General features: G+C 36.5%; 2 protein-coding genes across 2 annotated transcripts in view; both read left to right on the forward strand.

Annotated features, from left to right (window-relative positions):
• The window catches only part of Ptp36E (protein tyrosine phosphatase 36E), a 64289-nt gene extending 48006 nt beyond the window's left edge, over nucleotides 1–16283 (forward strand). The window contains exons 3-14 of the mRNA XM_018513358.1: nucleotides 6715–6842; nucleotides 10242–10329; nucleotides 10903–10979; nucleotides 11256–11390; nucleotides 11600–11740; nucleotides 13818–13978; nucleotides 14080–14215; nucleotides 14500–14749; nucleotides 14831–14907; nucleotides 15283–15522; nucleotides 15668–16012; nucleotides 16193–16283. Of these exons, the coding sequence (XP_018368860.1) occupies nucleotides 6715–6842; nucleotides 10242–10329; nucleotides 10903–10979; nucleotides 11256–11390; nucleotides 11600–11740; nucleotides 13818–13978; nucleotides 14080–14215; nucleotides 14500–14749; nucleotides 14831–14907; nucleotides 15283–15522; nucleotides 15668–16012; nucleotides 16193–16273 (1859 nt within the window). The 3' untranslated portion in view covers nucleotides 16274–16283. The remainder of the gene's footprint in view (nucleotides 1–6714; nucleotides 6843–10241; nucleotides 10330–10902; nucleotides 10980–11255; nucleotides 11391–11599; nucleotides 11741–13817; nucleotides 13979–14079; nucleotides 14216–14499; nucleotides 14750–14830; nucleotides 14908–15282; nucleotides 15523–15667; nucleotides 16013–16192) is intronic.
• On the forward strand, nucleotides 16276–19657 carry LOC108764931 (uncharacterized). The gene is made up of 2 exons (XM_018513337.1): nucleotides 16276–16299; nucleotides 16349–19657. The coding sequence occupies exons 1-2, from the start codon at nucleotides 16276–16278 to the stop codon at nucleotides 19364–19366; spliced, it is 3042 nt and encodes a 1013-aa protein (XP_018368839.1). The 3' UTR covers nucleotides 19367–19657.

The following is a 19657-nucleotide window of genomic DNA, read 5'->3' on the forward strand; positions in this document are numbered from 1 at the left end:
GAGCCAAAAGTAAGTGAATTTTTAACGAATCTTAAACTTTTTTTCGATTTTCTCAGGAAATCCAGTGCAGCTGAGGTCCTGTTTGTGCGTATACTTTAATTTAAGCAATAATACTTTTGCAATCCGTACATCCAATACAGAGATTTTTCACCGAATGGAAATGTGGTAAAACAGGAGGCTTTAGCATCGCCTTAAGCTATTTGCTAAAATATGAAAATTTTTTGCAGTATTGCTTATTTTTCTTAAGTTTCTTACATATATAAATATTTTAATAATTCAACAAAATTATTTTCAGATAGCTAAATTTGTAGATATATTATATAATATTTCAGCAAAATTGTTCTTTCCGTGATTATTTTTATATATGAAAATTATTACAAAATTATGAAACGTTATTTAAATTGTCAAAAAATTAAAAATCTGAAAAAATTTCTTTTTATTTCAATATTTAAAGTATTTCTAATCTGTATATAAAATACATATATAAATAATATATTTTATATATAATATTTATTATTGTATATATTTATTGTTATATATACAATATTTATTACATATCACCTTTTACATTAATGCACTGTTCTTAATTAAATATTACAAAATTAATATGAAACTTTTGTTATAAAATATCAGTAATTATCAGGAAGCACTATCTCCCTCGTGAATTAATATGCGACATAGAGCCATGTAGTCGTGAAATTAACATGATTCTGCTTGTGACATCAGTAGTGGTTATGCTTTTTATGATATACGATATTCCCTAATGTTGATACAAGATACAAAATACATAAACCAGATCGGCGGATGATTCAATAGCGATGTAACGTGCGGCAAAGTAACGAATTCGTGCCTAATTGCCGGCGAGGTCGTAATGAATCGCCATTGTAATTCCCTGGATGGCTTCAAATTCCCGATCGATCAACAAAAGACAATAACAATCGCCGCTGGGCGCGTACTGAATAACGGGTGCAGATCCGGTTCTTGTTAATTAACCGCCTCTAGCTTGGTGAGTTTACCCAGTTAAAAATTACATTGGTTTAGTTAGAATTTACAATAAAGTATTGAATGTTGATGTTTGATGCTGCACGGATGGAACATTTCAATTGTAAGCGAAAAATATCCGCTCTGCCTTCAAACAAAAGAAACATTTTGTTCTGAAACGGAATTTTGATCAAAATGTTAAATTGAAATCAGCAAATAAAATAAAAAAGATTTATTTGAATAAAGCAAAGATTTAATTAAAGGAGTTTTCGCGAATTCAGCTTTGGTGTTATAAATAAGTAAATGAAATTTGTTTCTTCGTTCAATTTTAAATGAATCATTAAGAATTTCAATTTTGTTTGTTTATAAGAATACTCTAAATTAAATATTAAATTAAATTTTTTTAAATTAAGAAAAGGTATGCTAAAAATAAAGTTTTTTTGGAGGAAATAATGCAAAAAACATAAATGCATCAAGTTTTGCTTTCATAAAATGTTTATATAAGAGGAAAAATAAATCTTTTACTAAAACTGGGTGCAGGATCGCGAACAAATTTCTCAGAGTCAATTACATTCTATCTAAATGTCATATCAATATTCGAATTCATAAAATTTCACTTTTGATGTGCCTAATTTAACAGCGCATTTACCACGTAAGCTATCGCGCGACATTCTCTGCGATTCCTATTTGTCTGATACATTGCCTATTTACTTCCATCTGTTCGCGTCGATAAAGGGCAAGCTAGGATGCAAGAAATTTAAGGTCAAGGAATGAATGAAAAATGTAGGCACGCGATGATAGCGACGTCGGTATAGATTTTCCGCAAAATTAATGATTCGCAAATAGTGCGAACACGTACGATTAAATTCCGTAATAAAAATATAGAGGTATGTAATATTTGCTTGGACAAACATATACACGCACGTCGATCAAGAGATCGGTTGAGAAAGTTCTCTACGACAAATGTTGACGGTGAAAGGGGTCAAGTTATCCTTCAGCGAATCGTTCTGTGTAATCACCGCGAAACCCTTTTGAAAGCAATCGAATCGCTTGGCCGGAATTCATTGCGTCTGTCACGAAGAACTGCAACTTTTCAAAGCGATCGAAGAATCGTCCAGCGTTCTCCGATCCGAGAATGTTGCACGACTAAAAATACAATGCTCAGTAGTATATATGCGTCACCAATCCTACACAAGTTAATTCAGCAGGATAGTCGATTCGCATTCATCCGAGATAAAAAATTTATAAATCGTAGCGTTACATTGAATGTTTACTTGCAATTACGTCTTACGAATATGTGAAAAAATATTGTATATTTGCATAGTTTTAACTGTGTCTAGAACTTGGCAAGAAAAGAGAAAAGCCAATTAATTATCACTTGTTTACATTCGCGTTGTAAAAGATGCACAATGTTAGAATACTAATTAAGTAACTCCCTCTGTAAATCTCTGTATGACATGCGTGATTAGTTCTCTCGACACAAATTTATATTCATTCAAGAGAATTTTCACATCATTTCAACCCAATTCAAAGAGTGTAATCTAGTAAATATTAATTAGAAATTGCGTTGCGTAATTATGACTAACATCAAGGATGTTTCCTGATAAATCAATGATAAATCCATTAAAAAATTGTTAGTACTGGCCGAAAATTTAAAACGTATTAAAAGGCAGAACAAAGTTGAATAAAGTTTTATTTTTATATTTAAAACTGTGAACGGTTCGATTTTGATTTTTAAAAAAGTGAAATTTTAATCAATTAAAACTAATTAAAGCAATTTTTAACTTATTAAAGGTAACGAATCTATGTTCACACATTTGTATGATTGTATATTCTCTGAATTTTCAACAAACTCTTTAGATGCATATTCAATATAATTTTCATGGACCCGTTACAAAAAGATTTCAATTTATTATAAAAACTAATTTATCACTCACCAATTTGATGCGCAACAGCGGAGTTGTAGACTACGTTGCAAACTACGTTGAATAACAATTGTAAAATACAAATATATCCAGCCATTATTGTGTGAAGTGTCAAAAGTAATTAAATTTAAAAAATGTTATTGTTACATGCGTTATATCTTTTATCTCTTCAAATAAACATTTAATGAAAAAACTTTATAGAATCCGAAAAAATGTGTTCTTTAAACACAAAATTACAAAATTTTATGTATGCCTTTTTCTCTATAGTTTTAATTTATTAATTATTAGCTAAGCAATAAAAATAAATAGAAAAACAGGTATTTAATTTTTTAACAAAAAATGTATAAGTATTAAATACTTTATGATTGCTCCGCTATCGTCTGATGTCTTCCCGGTTTACTCTTCTTCTCTCAGATTCCTTTATTATGCTCACATTCATTCACAGAACTTGAATCATGAAACAAAAGATAGAACATATATATTACATATATTTTACATATATTTATTAATTCTATTTATTAAAATTATCATTAAAATAAAAGATTGAATATTTTATATAATATTTTCATTTTTTAATTAGAAATTAATATTATGCTTGTCGTTACAATTGAATAATTTATATAATATTTTCATTTTTTAATTAGAAATTAATATTATGCTTGTCGTTACAGTATTTACACATCAAAAACAAAAAGTGAGCAGAAAAATCAATATTGCTTATAGACTATAAAGGTTATCTCCAGAAGATATTATATAAAATCGTCTTTTAAATCGTCTTCATTCTTTTAATCTTTAAGAGTTATTCTATATGTTTTATTTTTAATTTTTATATATTTTCATGTATAAGCGATATTGTATCTCGCATAGTCCTTCAGCATAATGACGTATTCGATATGTTGCAATCAAGATCACGATGCAGCAAACTTGATTTGATACATTGTAGATGTGTATATTGTGGCTCTAATAATAGATGTACCGAGCCGATAAATGCGAACCGATAAACAACCACCAACGCAAACACGTACCTCTTTACGGTTCGGCATGCAGAAATCTAATAGAACGTGTGACATTTACACGGATTTTCTGGAACGTGATGTATCATTTTGTCGAAAAACAACAAATAGAAAATTGATACTCGTGCATCTTTTAACCCGAAAATAGTTTAGGTGTTTAATATTCTAGTTTTTATATTCTAGCCATGAAAAAATATAAATTCTAAAACTGTTTTGTATAGATATTGTCTAACATAATTTCTTTTTTTAATAATTATTCTCTACAAATCTTTAAATATGCAATTGCATCAATAATAAAAAAAAATTATCTTAATTACAATATTTATTACTTAATTTTTTTTTAGAAATGTTATCATAATTAATTACAACGTGTTCATTCCGTTTAATATTTGTTTAGTTTCTATAATTACTTTTTTCAGAAAATTAAATGTGTATTCATAATGTTCTCAAATACTAATAAATCGGAAAACAATAAAATAAATGGTATATAATATATGTTATAATAATAGAGTGATTTTAAATGAGTTGTAAAAAAATTTTAAGGGATAAATCGTAAAAGAATCAGATAACTACTCCCGGATTAAATTTATTACGTTACAGCATCCGTTTTGAAGAATGATTCACCAAAAAATTCAACTTTTTACGTATATTCGACAAATAATAAAGAAAAAAACGGAAATAATCTTAATTCCTTCTCAAGTTATATTTATTGTTTTATCAAAATTATTGATACTTTCTCATTAATTTTACATATTTAATTTAATTTGCTTGGAACCAAATTCTAATTTATTCTAATTGTCTATATTTTATTTCATTAATTAAAAAATTATTGTCATATATCGTCAAAAACATGGTTATATTATTATATGTATCAGTAAAATACAAAGCTGACGTCGAACGGAAGCAGCTGTATATTGTCGCAGGTAACCGTAATTTCTTGTATCCGAAAGAGACAAAGGATAATGAGACTGTTGTATTCGTATAGTCAACTTTGCATTTCTGTGAGCGTGTCAGATAATCAAAAGCCTCTACATTGCGGTGATTATATTTTAAGATTTGCTCTTATTAAACGCAAGAACATATAGAACATATAAAATATTAACACCATTATTTGGTACCAAAGTAATCAAAATAACTGATAATATTTATTATATTTTTTTAAAAAAATTGCTCAAATTTATAACAGTGCATTTTATAAAATTTTTTCTAATTTTGTTGCAATATCTCAATGACTAAATTAATCAATTTATCTTCCTCTTTTATCTTTTTTTATATGTATATTAACATATTTAAATAGTAGAAATTTTTTTCTACTATATTTAAATATATTTATCCTATATGTCATTTAAATATGTTAATATACATTTATTTTCAATAATTCCAGAATTAAACAATTTTTCGAACAAACAGTATCGTTAAAATAGTAAGGCTATGTTACATATTTTGACCTCTCACTGTATAAATATGATATTTCGATTAAAATTTCCATCATGCATGTGGATACGTCGAAACGCGTGCATAAGTAACCTATAGAATTTTGCATATAGATTTTAAGTACGACATTCTGTTGCATATGCTATCGAGATCATCGGGAGAGTGACTTCTATCATATTTTTAATCAATTTTATTTCCACTCCAAATTCGCATATCAAGCGTGGCATTACGCGCGATTGAAATTCGTGGAACGTATGAATATTACCAGACACCGCGGTATTGCGAAACGCAGGTCGATCGCTTTTACATTTAAATGTCAATAGCAAACTTTCCACAAATTGTAAATCTAGAACGGCTAAGTGTAAAATGCGATTATATCAGCAACTGTACCACCCCTTAAATGCATTAATATCAAAGGCATATTTTCAATGGCATAAAATTATTCTCTCTATTTTCGCCCGTGATTAAGTATTCCGTATGATTATACTTAATTCTTTATGTTCCTCTATGTTGTTAATAAATAATTCTAAAGACACTAAAAGATTCAATGCGGGAGAATTCAACTCATAATCTTCCTAGAATACAAGCATACTGAAGTTAATCACGCACTCGCCTTTATATTACTGAAACGACGAGGGGTAATTAGGATAATATTAGAAGGATACTTTCAACTTTTATGAAACCGTCGGAAACGCCGTTACGTTTTAATGTCTGTTGTATTCAACTAGGCAGCGCAGATTTCGTACTTCTCAGCGGATTAATGATTTTCGACGACATACAGCTGTACTTACGCGCGCACATGTTTATGGCCATTTAACATGATTGCATGTACGTGTACGTGTCTCAAGAGGGCATACGTATGTACGTGAAGGAAGTGCTGAGAGTGACAAGCAGCTGCAAATTTTCCTCAAGCGAAGTAGCGGTTTGTCTCACCCTTGCCTGTCTCTCACATCTTGGCTTACCGCATTTTCCATTCGTCTTTCTACCCTCGAGAGAGATCTGTGCCCCCGAGCGAGAAATCTCAGCAAGCGCGAACAACTACTTAATCCGAAGTTGCTCGAAAAAAAAAATGTTTAACTCATCCGTGACATTTTCCTTATATAATACGATTTGTATGTAATTTGTATGTAATTATATCCGTTGTAAATAACGATGCTATACAAAGTCTAGTTACCAGACTCTGAGTATGCGCGGTAATTTATATCCGTTGTAAATAACGATGCTATACAAAGTCTAGTTACCAGACTCTGAGTATGCGCGGTAAGATGATGTTGCCATTATCAATTAGCTTTATAGTTCATTAGTCTAGTACCATCGTCGCTATTAGCCACATTAAGATCCTCTCATCTTTCTGTCTACAGCTACGGAAGAATTGGGAAGCAGCAAATTGAGCACCACATTGCCGACTGCTCCAACCGAGCTTTCGCAATTTCCGAAGCTGTGCGAGCTGCGCCGAAAATTCCCGGTTCTATACCGAGTGGAGTTTCAGGTGAGAGGTCCAGTAAATCCTATTTCCCGTCAACTCATCTAACTTCGGTCACCTCTCAGTCCCGTCGGACTCGCTTTTTCGCTTCGACAACTCTTACGACCTTTTTCTCGTCACGTACTTCGATACACGCGTTATCGATTATTGGCTATAACAATTAACCATACTTCATTACATCTTATAATCTTGAAACTGTTCGCTTTTCAGTCTCACAGATAATTTAAAGGAAACATGCCTACGCGATTGTGGTTAAACGTTATTGTTTCCTGGCCGTATTGCTATAGACGTGTTATTATTTCGTAACAGCTGTTTATTACGCAATTATTTTCCAATATCTCACAGATATTGAAGGCAAACACCGCGTCGTCAAATACCGGAATAAGTTTATTTGCTTGATAGATACATGTATCGGAAATACGTGATGCAACCGATGCTATATACATTCATGTGGCACGTATAGGCATACTTGTGGATATTACAGAGTGCTCGGCGATAGGCAGACAGCCAAGAGACAAAGCGAAACTCCTCCTGAGAAGGAGTAGGTCGAGAAATTGAAACTCAGCATAATATCGGTTTCTCATTAGACAGTTGTTTCGGAAATTCCACGATACATGTGATATAGGTTTTACCTTGACAATTTGCATTAGTATAATACATTCAGATCCAAGAAGATTATAAAACGAAAACTATAATCTCGAGAGTATATTATCAATTTGCGTTTCATATGAAGATAATGTTAATTCTGGAACATTTGATCTCTTTTTTATAAAAGCGTAAACGTCAAAATTTTAGTTTTAAATTAAATAGTAATTTTTTTAATTAAAAAAATTTAATTTATATGTAAAATATTTTTTTTATTTTATACTTTAATTTTATATTTTAATTTTATTTATTATACATATTATTTATTATAATCTTCTTTGTATTCATCAAAGTTATTAATTTTAATGTATAAAACAAGCGGGTTTTATTGCTAAAAATTTCGGACTTAAAACACGTATCTTTTGGCTGCACTACCATTAAAATTTAATTTAAATTAAATTATAAGTATTTATTGTTAGTACTCTTTCTATAACTTAATTCTCAGATCAACTCATCATGCTATTATTATGCAAATAGCACACAATGCACGCGAAATAGGAATTCCATGCGAATGATGAGACAAGTGAATTCTTAACTGCAACACCTTAGAGAATGACATCCACTCGTTCGATCTCTTTTCTTCCCTTCATATCTCACCCTGCACTGCTGTTCCACCCTGCACTGCTGTTTCAGGAGATAAGAGATCTCAGGCAATATTTACATATTTCACCAAGTTGCTTTCACGTCCGTCTCTCGAAGCGCAAAATCGATCTACTTCCTTTGTATCGCGAAGAAAATATTTCTCCTCTATGTATGCAGTTTTACTCTTGAGAAATTCCAATTGTTGATGGATGGCCTTAGCGAGGCACCATCCTTTATATTTTTGCGACTTAAGGAGACAGAATTTTAAAGAACTTTAAATTCACGTGGACATTTTCACAATAGATCCAATTTGTCATGCGTAATATTACATAAGGGAATCGATGTATCAAAAGTTTACATTTACATCATCTGATAGCTTAAGCATATCCTTTGCGAAGAATTTGCGTGATGCGCGGTAAATGCCTTCCTAAACGCGGCAAATGCGGACAGCTTTTTTCCGGGCATTCGCCATCGACACGAGAAAGCTCTTAACCCTGTTCGCGTACTGCATGCATGACAACACCGCCTTCGAGTGCAGTTTATACGCCAGCAGATTATCCCGGGATATCCTATGTCCTCGCAGCACAGACTTCTAACGATTGTATAATCGCGGGTTATGTGGCAAACGATCCTTTTTATACGGAGGCCACTTTGGACGCTCTGTCATCAGCCTCTCATCGTGTCGAGAAATTTTCGTCACACGCGTTCTTTTCCACGTTTTTTTCCCCACAACCAATCCAGCATTTTTCCTCTGATAGGAAAAATCCGGTGAACTATCTGCGAATAACGACGAGAGAAGGAAAGTAAGGGGGTTGAATAGATAGGACGGACGGCAGGGGATGGTCGCTGCTGAATTTTAATCCAACTGGCACGGTGCGGCGACGCGAAAATCATCTCGGCGTGATTTTTAAATTAAACTCACCCGGCATTATCGGAAATGAAAGTTCCTGATGTTCGACAAATACTGGCGGATAAAGCGTCATACGTATTCATGAAGCGCGCAGGGAATGCGAAAGACTTCCGGTTTGCGAGAATTGCACAATTATGCATGAATTAATTAAATTTTCAAAGTAGCAAAAGTGTTGTTAATGGCAGCGGTAAGAACAGAAATGTTCCCTTTTAACCATTGTGCCAAAATCCAATACACTTTACGACGAGTGGAATCGATTGCGTTGCGATATATCGTTGTAGTATACGTGTCGTTGACGATGTCTTAAAAAGAACTGCACGAATGATTTCGGTGATTTTAGCTAAATAATACGACACGTGTTTAGGATGCAGTTGTCGCATAAGTTTTCTGATTTGTCGAATCTCAGAGCTTGGGCAATAACTACTGCCAAAACAAACTACGCGGAGATTTTCACGTACACTGTATGGCACAAAATATATATCGTTCGAATATCGCAGCTGTTAACTGCGCCAAAAATACGATCCGCAATGTTCACTGATTCCAATTAAATTGACGCGAATGATTGCACACATATAGCCTTCGATAATATAAAAAAATTTTAACTCACGAAAAAAATACGCGCTTCTATGCAAAAATTGAATTTATTTGCACGCATCAACCGCAACGTGATATAAGTTTTGCGCTATCGACTAAAAATTTTCTTCTCAATACATTTATTTTGAAACTTTTAAAAAGTAATAAGTTTTCTTCACGTCAAGCATATTTATAGTCAGACTTTTATCTTGTATAATTAGCTGTCAGCTTTATTCCAGGAACAGGTCTTTAAAGGGCAAAAGAAATATCTTCTCCAATATTTTATTCGTTTGTTACATATAACAACAATTTCTTCTTAAATCGATCCTTTAAACTTTATACGTTGCATTCAATTTAACATCAATGTCAAAGGCAATAATAACTTCTGTTATTGACACACGATATAATAATCCACTTTCTAAACGAAATAACTATAAGAATAAAAATTGCAAAAGCTAGCCTAATAACGTTGTTATGTGGATTAAAGCCGTGAATTAAAGCTTCCAGTACTATTAATAGTCGTTATCACAAGTATCGCTTTTTGAATAATTTCATAGTTGATGTAAAATAATCAATTACACCATTTCTCTGCTTAATAAATAATTATATCGCAAAATTTCCTGATAATTGTACATAGTAAAGCTTTTACATTGAGGTTTCATTCGTTTATATTTCGTTTTCTATGTTTATTGCAGACAGCAACGAAGGTGGAAACGCATTCGTGCAGACACGCCATAAAACCCGCAAACAAGGAAAAAAATCAAAATCAAAAGTGTATTCCATGTAGGTATTAGTCGTAGATAGCACTTTCTGTTTTTACGTAGGCTAATCCAAGCCTCTTATTCAGTCACCGTGTTATCATTTCCATGTCTGGAAGAGAATCACATTGATTGCACGCGTAATGACATAAAACACCGATTTGAAATTCTGCGTAACAAGCACTTCCTCTTATAATGATTTGCGAACAAGCGGATATAATTGCAAGTATGCTTTGCAGATTCGACATTTTTAATTATAATAGTGGAGTTTTTATACTGAATAAATAAAAGATTCTAATACATCGATAGAAATAGTCTCTGTCGCATTAATTATTATGAGGAGCTCGCATTAAAAAATGAAAAAAATTTATAATATCGACAGAAATAAATCTATTGTATTAATAACTGTTTCGCGAGTTAGTTGACGGTTTCCGGATTTTCGTTAATTAACTTTCTTGCAATAGAGGAAATAAACCACGGTTACAAGATGGTTGCAATTGCCGGTGCCCTGTTCCTTTAACGAGGATTTATTTCCGTTCTAGAATAAGAGCTTTTACCACCTAAGAACTAAAATGTTTCCCTTCGCTTCTTTTCGTAGACGACTATAATAGGGTAGTGTTGGAGACGATAGAAGGCGAGCCTGATTCCGATTACGTTAATGCATCCTACGTAGATGTGAGTATGTCGTGATATTCAGTAATAAGTATCTATATCAATAAGCAAAGGTCAAATTAAACGCGTTTCGAGATCACTGATCTCATAAATCGATCCAATAAATCAATTAAATGTCTTTTATTTGGCGGAAAAGACGGGAATTCGTCATGTCAGCGAATTTGAATACACATTCTTGCATAAAAGATTATGCAAGCTGATTATTACATCCACGCGGACTTGAATGAATATTAATCATGCGTAGAGTATCAAATTACAGCGTCAAATATTACATTTCAGAGTATATTGAAACCAAACGCTTATATCGTCACTCAGGGACCTATGGAGAACACGGTGACCGAATTCTGGCGAATGGTCTGGCAAGAGCAAGCTTCCTGCATCGTTATGCTCACGAAAACCTTTGACTTTATCAGGGTAAAAAGCCATTTACAGCGAAACTTTCGTAAAAAAGAGAAACATAACACAGTGCTCGGAAATAGTGTCCATTAAAGTTGCCACGCCGCAAAAAGCAGTCTTTATCGTGCACGATGACGTTGACTGCGAGTCAGCTTTAAGAGAGCTTAGAGTCTGTTTTATGAATTCTTTACATCCTACAGCTTTTCAGCCACAACTTTGTCTTACAGGTGATGTGTGTACAGTACTGGCCGGCGAATAAAGAAAAAGACGAGGAATATGGAGGTATCGGCGTTTCTGTATTAAAAGAAGAGGAACTCGCTAATTTTCATATAAGGACGATAAGGCTGTACAAAAAGAACGATAACAACGTAAGTGTAATTGCTATTTACATAGAAACTTTGTATCTTTCTCGCAATATAAATTTAAATGTGACACGTAAAAAACAGTAGAGCAAATATTATTCTTTAAAAGAAAAATATCGCCTGTATCTCAGATTAATAACCTTCTCGACGTGCGTAGCAAATGAATAACGCGTGTAGAACAATTAAATTCAATATTTGTGAGAAAGCGCAAATATTCGCGTTGATCAATTGACAATTCAGTAACTCGATTCGTATAAGTTGAATTTGTATAAGTTGAAAAATTTGCGATGTCATTTATCACTGGTAACAGAATGACGTAAATCCACCGCGACATTGTTCGAATATTCGTATATATATTAAGATTGGAATAAATCAGAAGAGTTTGCGACGGGCGTCACATCAACGAGAATTATCCGGATGATCCTTGAATGGACCAATTCTTCTTCTTTTTAACGGGGAAATTTCTATGAAACAATCACGAGAAACTCGAGTGATTGTGTGTAATTGGATAATACAGTAGTTGGCTCAAATTGGCCGGTAACGTAGTCGATGCCAACTCGAAACCTTGTCTCAGCCTAGAAATGAATGGAACAAGAAATGGAGAGCAAAGTTAGCGAGAAAGTTAGCTAAATTAACCGTATATAGATCGCATCACTTTCGTCATTTAGACCCTGCCCGAATGCGAAATGTGATACGAATCCGCGATATGAATGAGAATAAGTTTGCTCGAGCAGCTATTACGCGAGCGGCTAATTTAATTGCACTTTTATCTACGAGAACGACAATTGCAAGGACTCTCTAAAGCTCTTCCGAGTCGCACGCTTTGTGATCCGATTCCACCACTGGCATCGTTACTTACCTAGTCCTTTTCTCGTTCAACTTTTTTCCGTTATCTAGAGAGTCCTCTCAGGTTTTAAAGCTGTTCCTTCGCATTAATGTCTCCGTCTGCTTTTCGAAATATATTCTTTTTCACTGTACATTGACCAAGAAAGAGATGTTTATTCTTCCACGTGTATTCTTTTCTAACGAAAGATTTTATTTTCGTATGTATAATATAATAGTCTATCTTCTTTGCACCGATTGTATATTTTAAAAAGATATTAAATAAATAAATAATAATAAAGGCAATGTGTCGATTAAGTTAAAAGTTTTAGTTTTGTTTTGTGGTACGAAAAATTCAACATATTAATACAAAAATTCATAAAAATATATCTTTTATGAGTAAAAAATTAAAAACGTTTGAATAAAAGTTTTCTTTAAAAAAATTTCTAAATACGCCTTATTTTTTCAACTTCTATAAAATTCCTATTTAATGTCTATCTATATTTTCTTAAGATATTGGTAAGTTTTTATCACACAAATACCAATAACATATTGATCGATTCTCAAGAATATCATAGGAAAATTATAAACCCTTTATTCACAATGTATCATTGCTAAAAAAAGTAACTTACATATTTCAACAAATCTCGTCGTGAAACAAGTACCGACACGTGAAACTAATAAATTTAGTCTCTCGTTTGTATTGCGATCAGCACTCTTCGATGTAAGATTGTTAATTAACGAACCGTATGAAACTATCGAGTATGCTTCTCTATTGAACAGTAGACGCAACAAAGTAATTACTTTCAAAATTTACTAGCTGAGTGAAATTTAATATAGAAGAAGAGAACCTCATAACCCCATTCCGGGAATAGCAAAGCAAGCTGAGAGGTTACAAAACGCCCCGATGTGCAACACGGGCCGGGCAGCGCAAGATGCGACTGCAATTGTCGAGTTTAACGCGGCATTGTTGGAATAACAATACCGTAGGAGAATCTCACCCCCGGAAAATAATCTGCCAGTAACGCAAGTTGCACTCCGCGACCGCGCGTCGCTAATTTGTTAGACAGCGATTTTCTGCATTTCAGCAACGCGATCATAAATCTTGAAGCATTTAATCTCACGTACGTGTTCCGAACGATTCGGTGAGAAAAATAGAGAATGACAATGAAATACAAAGTGTAGGAAACGAATGAGAGACGAAAATGATTGTTATCGTGAAAGATGATTGTTGTAACTCTGTATGCGAAAACGTTTTCAGGAGATTACGGAAGAAAGGACGTTGTTGCAATTTCATTACACAGAATGGCACTCACACACGTGTCCCTTCGGAAACGCGGTACTGGAATTTAGACGGCGTGTTCGAGCCGTGGTGGGATCAACCATAAAGAACGAATCCGGCCCTATGGTCGTCCACTGCAAGTAAGGACACTTGTGTTACAAGTTGATTATTTATGTAAAAGCGAGCAACGAGCCACTCTCGCGCTAATGAGATAATAAATTTGTTTGTTTGTGACACAAAGCGATGGTGGCGGACGATCGGGAGTATATCTAGCGATCGATGCCAACATGGAGCTAGCTGAAGAGGAAGATGCGTTCGACGTGTTTGGCTACTTGAAGAAGTTAAGGCAGAGCAGGAGAGGGCTCATAGAAAATTTGGTAGAATAACAATTAAATATAAACATATATTCAAGTAATAATATAAAGGCTATGCGTCAATTAAGTTAAAAGTTTTGATTTATATAAAGAATTCTAATTTCTATATTTAAGTTCTTGTTTCTTGAAAAAGACTTGCTCCTATTTTCAACGAATCATTTTCATAATTTATTCTCAAATAAATTGTCCTTTTTTCTGACATTCTTTTTAAAATGTGTTATTAATGCTATAATTTGGCAACTTTAATATCTTATATTTCGATACATGTGTTCATTCAAATATGATAGGAACAGTACAAATTCGTATACGACACGCTCGAGGAATTCGTCGTATGCGGTACGTCGTGGTTCCCCGTAGCTGAATTATCCCAACGTCTGAAGCAGAAGAGTATAAAGAATCCGATAACTAAGATGAACGAATACCAACGAGAGTATCAGCAAATTTGCAAGCAGACGCCGCGTTTCACGATTGGCGATTGCGCCGGTGGACACAGGGCTGACAACAGGGAAAAGAATAGAGACGTCCTGGTAGTTCCACGTGAGTTTCAACTCGAACGACCGGCAACTTCGACAAATAGCTTTTCCACGCTGTACAAATCAATCTTCTCCTTTGTTACAGCGGACAACTTTCGACCGTACCTCACCAGCTTTCAGGGCAACAGTTTCACAGACTACATCAACGCTGTCTTTGTGGATGTAAGTCAGTAAAATAAATCACTTCGCTTTAACTGGTTTATCTTTACCTTCTCTTATATCGCTATGAAATCTGCATTTCTAATTTAGATATAAACTTTTAACGAAATTTGTATAAAGTGCACCACGCTGATAATTAAAACTAAAATTAATTGTTTTAGCATTTATATAAATGCACTGACACAAATTTCTTTTAAAGTTCAATTTACGTTTATATTAAAAACGATGATAAAAAAAAGTATCGAATTTATAAATATCGAAAATATAAAAAGCTTTGCGGATTGAAGTATATATCGCATTTCCCGAGATACATTCCCGCAATCGTTGCCAAGTTTTGCGTTCTTCCAAAGAACATTCATTCACTGTCATACCACGCAGGGTTACACGAAACCGAGAGAATATATCGTAACGGAATGGCCCCTTCGACACACGTGCGGTGAATTCTGGTCTTTAGTTTACGACTATGAATGTGCCGCGGTAGTAGTTCTCTGCGTGCCACCTCAGGGATCCACGAATTTTCCCAGTTTTTGGCCTGAAGGAAGACACTCCAAGAAATATGGACCCGTGTTTACGATTGATCACATCAGCCACAACCATTACACCAATATAAAGACCTGGGTGAGAACTGATTCTCTAATCGTCATAAAATAAAGTTTTCAATTTTTAGGTTTTATTTGAATCTTCACAAAAAAATCTACATATGTATTAAAAAATGTACGATGATAATATTTTACTTATTTTATCTGTATGAATTATTTCTCAGGTTTTTAGGATAAATAAGAAAATCGTCTCGTTGACGGAATTGATGGCGGGGGTGAAAGCACCACCGAAGACCGTGCAACTGTTTCAATTAACTTGTTGGCCAATGGGTCACAAAGTGCCCACGTCCACAAATAGTTTAGTAGAGCTCATGAATATGGTTGAAAGATGGAGACAACGAACAGACTACGGACCAGTAGCTGTGGTTTCGCCCGATGGAAGAAGTCGTTGTGGCGTCTACTGTGCGGCCAACGCGTGTATAGAACAGGTCATTCAACATGGAGAAGTTGACATTTTCCAAGCCGTAAAAACTGTACGCAGACACAGACCCCAGCTTGTGGAAAACATGGTATATAATTATAACGTTACAATGCAGTATTCTCTAAATTTCTTACGCGTTTCTCGAATTATAATATTGTTTGTATATTATAACATGTTTTTTTTTTATTAAAAATACTTTGATTTTGTGTCTTATATAAAAATATAAGACACAAGCATATGGAGAAACATGTGTAACATTCTTTTCCAGACGGAGTACAAGTACTGTTATGACTTGGTTCTACACTATGTATTGCACTATTTAAATAAAGACATGAATGAAAAGAAGTGAGAATGCGAGTTGAGGGACGAGCTGTGGTTCATTGAATTCGGTCGCGGAGCAGCGCTGCCGTTGACCCCGGAAGAGGCACCGGCGGACGGGGAACCGGTGGTGCCTTGTGCCCAAGGTCGCATCATCGTGGAGACTGCGAGGCCGGCGCCGCCACATTTTGCTACTTGCTCCGGCTATCGCAGGCCGCTTCTCAGCCGCACTTCGAACGAAGTATCGATTAGCGATGGAACGGCACCGTCGTCGAGTGGCACGGAGCAGAGTCAGCAAGAGCAGCAACAACAACAGTCACAGCAGATCATTGGCGGTAAAGGCGCCGTCAGCAAGGGTACAGGGACGCCGCAGAGTCCTGCCTCGAGGCCGGATGATCTCAGCGTGACACCCTGGTATCTGGAGGATTATCCGACGACCGATACCTCACCGGGACCGATGGGCGATCGGAGCTCGTATCCCTCGTGCTCGTATACCGATGGTAGGGATAGCAAACCGGATCTGAACTCGACGAGGAATAGCAGCATCGACAGTGAATTCCCGAGGCCGATAGTATCGATACCGCGGAAGGCTTGTATGGATCTAATGACTGCGATGGCATTGTTGGATGAGACCTGCCCGAACGTGGAACCCAGTCCATCTCTCACCCCGAGAACGCCCAGAACACCGCTGACACCGTATGCGACGCGGAGCAAACGGGCCCGTTCTAAGAGCAGTGACAATTCGTCGAATTACAGCAACGATCGGCTGAGTGATCGCTCGTTCGAGGTCACCAAAGACAAGGAAAAGAAAAGGCCGTTCCTAAGGAAGATAGGCATTTCGAAAACTGAGGACCGACCATTCCTGGCAAAGCTGACACCGAGGATTCTTGGCAAGCCCTATCTGGAAAAGATCGGACCCAGCAAAGCCATCGAGAGACCGTTCCTCGACAAGATCGGCTCGTCCAAAACTTTAGACAAATTCATCTTCGACACGCCGCGTAACGAACGCAAAAACGAATTTAGGACGAGGATGAACGACGCGATGAAGAATCACGACGGAATAAAAAATAACATCAGGCACGACATCGAGCAGATTGCCATCAAAGAAGATGCTGAAAACGCAATCGAAACACCAGAGGTAACGCCTGTTACTTCCCGTTTAGAAGAAGTACAACACAAATCTTTAAGTATTGCAGAGACTCCACAAACGGCGACAACAACCTTCGAAAGAAGACGATCGGGTAAAGAGTTCCTGCTGAAGATGTACTCTTTCGAGACGGAAGATCTAGAGTCCACTGTACCATCGAAGGAACGAAACACGTTGCACAATACGTCTTTAGACGATGTGTTGGATTCAGGGCCGAGCTCGTTGCCGACGGATAACAGCGACGAGCGAACGGAGTCACGGCTAGAATTGGAGAAGCGACCGACCAGCGTGACCGCCGAGTTATTGAAGTGCCGAGTGACCACAAGCGAGGAGATAATATCCTCCTCTACCACGTGTTTGAATTCGCCGAGTGAAACTAACAGCTGGAACAACTCGCCGCAACGTGGAAGAGCGCAACGCATGAAGAAGGAATCAGCCACTATGATTCGCCGTAGAATCTTTCAGGGTTCTCACGAGATCATTCGTAGCGACGACAGCACGCCAAACTCACCCACGAAGAGGCCTATTTCGAGCGTCTCCCCTGATCGTGAGATCGAGTTGAGGAGTAGCACTCTGGAAAGAGGAACTCTTTCCCCGACGAAAACAAGGAAATCGATCATTGAGGACATCAGGACGGTCGAGAATACGCGTAGGTCAATCAAGTACAATCAGTTTGAAAGACGAGGCATCTCCTCGGACAATCTCCTGGCGAAAGACGCTCTTTCATTCGTCACTGCCGCTCGTACTATGACCGATAACATCGGGAGAACACGGGAGATCTCGTCAGAAGATTCGCTGGCGACTCATCGAGAGTACACAAGGGAGACATTCAAACAATTACAAGACAAATTTAAGATGCAGGAAATACCTATGGAGAGTTACGCGGCTTTTAAACGGCGCACTCAAGCCGCTCCGGGAGCAATAAGTCGACAAGAAAGACTGAACCTTTTACCAGGGGACCTTGACGTAATCATAAAGAGCACACCTAAGAAGGAAAATGTTGCATCGACTGACACAATTGTAAGCGAAACTGCCATGAATAAGCGAGATCAGAGTCAAGAAGGTACGGTAAGGTCCATTCTGAGAAAGCAGGAAGGAATCGATCATCCCGATCAGGAATCAGACACAAACGCATCCATCAGACGACCGAAGAGGCGGATCTTTCATGAACCGTCGCAGGAGACTATGGATCTGCTGACGGAATTGCGCAAGGTGAAAAGCCTGTTAAAGACCCCATCCTGGGAAAAGGATCTAGATCTCGATCAGAAACCAGTGCGGATGCCGAAGCGTATTTTGCTAACAGACAAAGAATTTTGTCTCTCTGTAGAGCGGGAGAACAGCGTGCGACGTCCGTCGAGGATGATTAATTCGCTGGAGACTACAGAAGAGGGTAAAATTACATCAAATCGGGAAAATAAAGAGAACAAGGAGAGCAAAACCGAAAATCAGAAATCCGGACCAGCTCTGTTTGAGAAGAAGTGTCTGTCATTGGACTACGCCGACGAAGAGAAGCCTCAGAAGCCGGAAGTCAGAACGATCTCTTTGGCCTCTACGAGGGATTTGCCGTCCGAAACCGAGGAGACCGACGATTATCCCGACATGACGTTTATTTGCGACTCCAAGAGCTGCTCCTCGAGCGTCTTCAACTCTCCGTCCGAGGAGACGAATAAGAAAGATCTGGTCGACGAGCCAGTGGAAAAAGAACAACCGAAAAAGCCTAGTCAGAATCATTGCGCCGAGGTAGATATCGCCATTCCCATCGATCAAAAGATCAACAGTCCCAAAGGAGATGTTCAAGGGCGGACTAGCGATCTCTACGAGATTATATCGCCCCGGTCGACGCCGTTCCGCGTTAAGAAGCGACTCGGCAAAATCTCCGTCGAAGAGACCGTCAAGCCGGAGAATTTCACCCTTGGTTCTAAGGTTGACTGCCGATCGGTCGTTGCTCAGAAACGAACCAAGTGCTTCCCTTTATAACGCACGTCGATCTGCCCGTGGGCGAGATTCTCTGTGGCACTGGGTCGTGTTCGTACCGTAAGAAGACATGCAGATAAAGTTGCATTTCGCCTTAATCCTTTCGATACCGTGTTAAACACAAGCGCGTTGTGCCAAGTACGTCATTTCTAATATCTTATTTAAACAAAAATAAAAAGAACCAATTATCGCGTATTAAGGCTCTTAATTATTCGTTGTCTTTATTTAATATTTGTTTTAATATCTCAAGAGCCCAACTCTGATTATTCCCTTTTTTAAAGAAAAATAATTTGA

Source organism: Trachymyrmex cornetzi, unplaced genomic scaffold (genome assembly GCF_001594075.2).
Source record: "Trachymyrmex cornetzi isolate Tcor2-1 unplaced genomic scaffold, Tcor1.1 scaffold468, whole genome shotgun sequence".
NCBI classification, from domain to species: domain Eukaryota; kingdom Metazoa; phylum Arthropoda; class Insecta; order Hymenoptera; family Formicidae; genus Trachymyrmex; species Trachymyrmex cornetzi.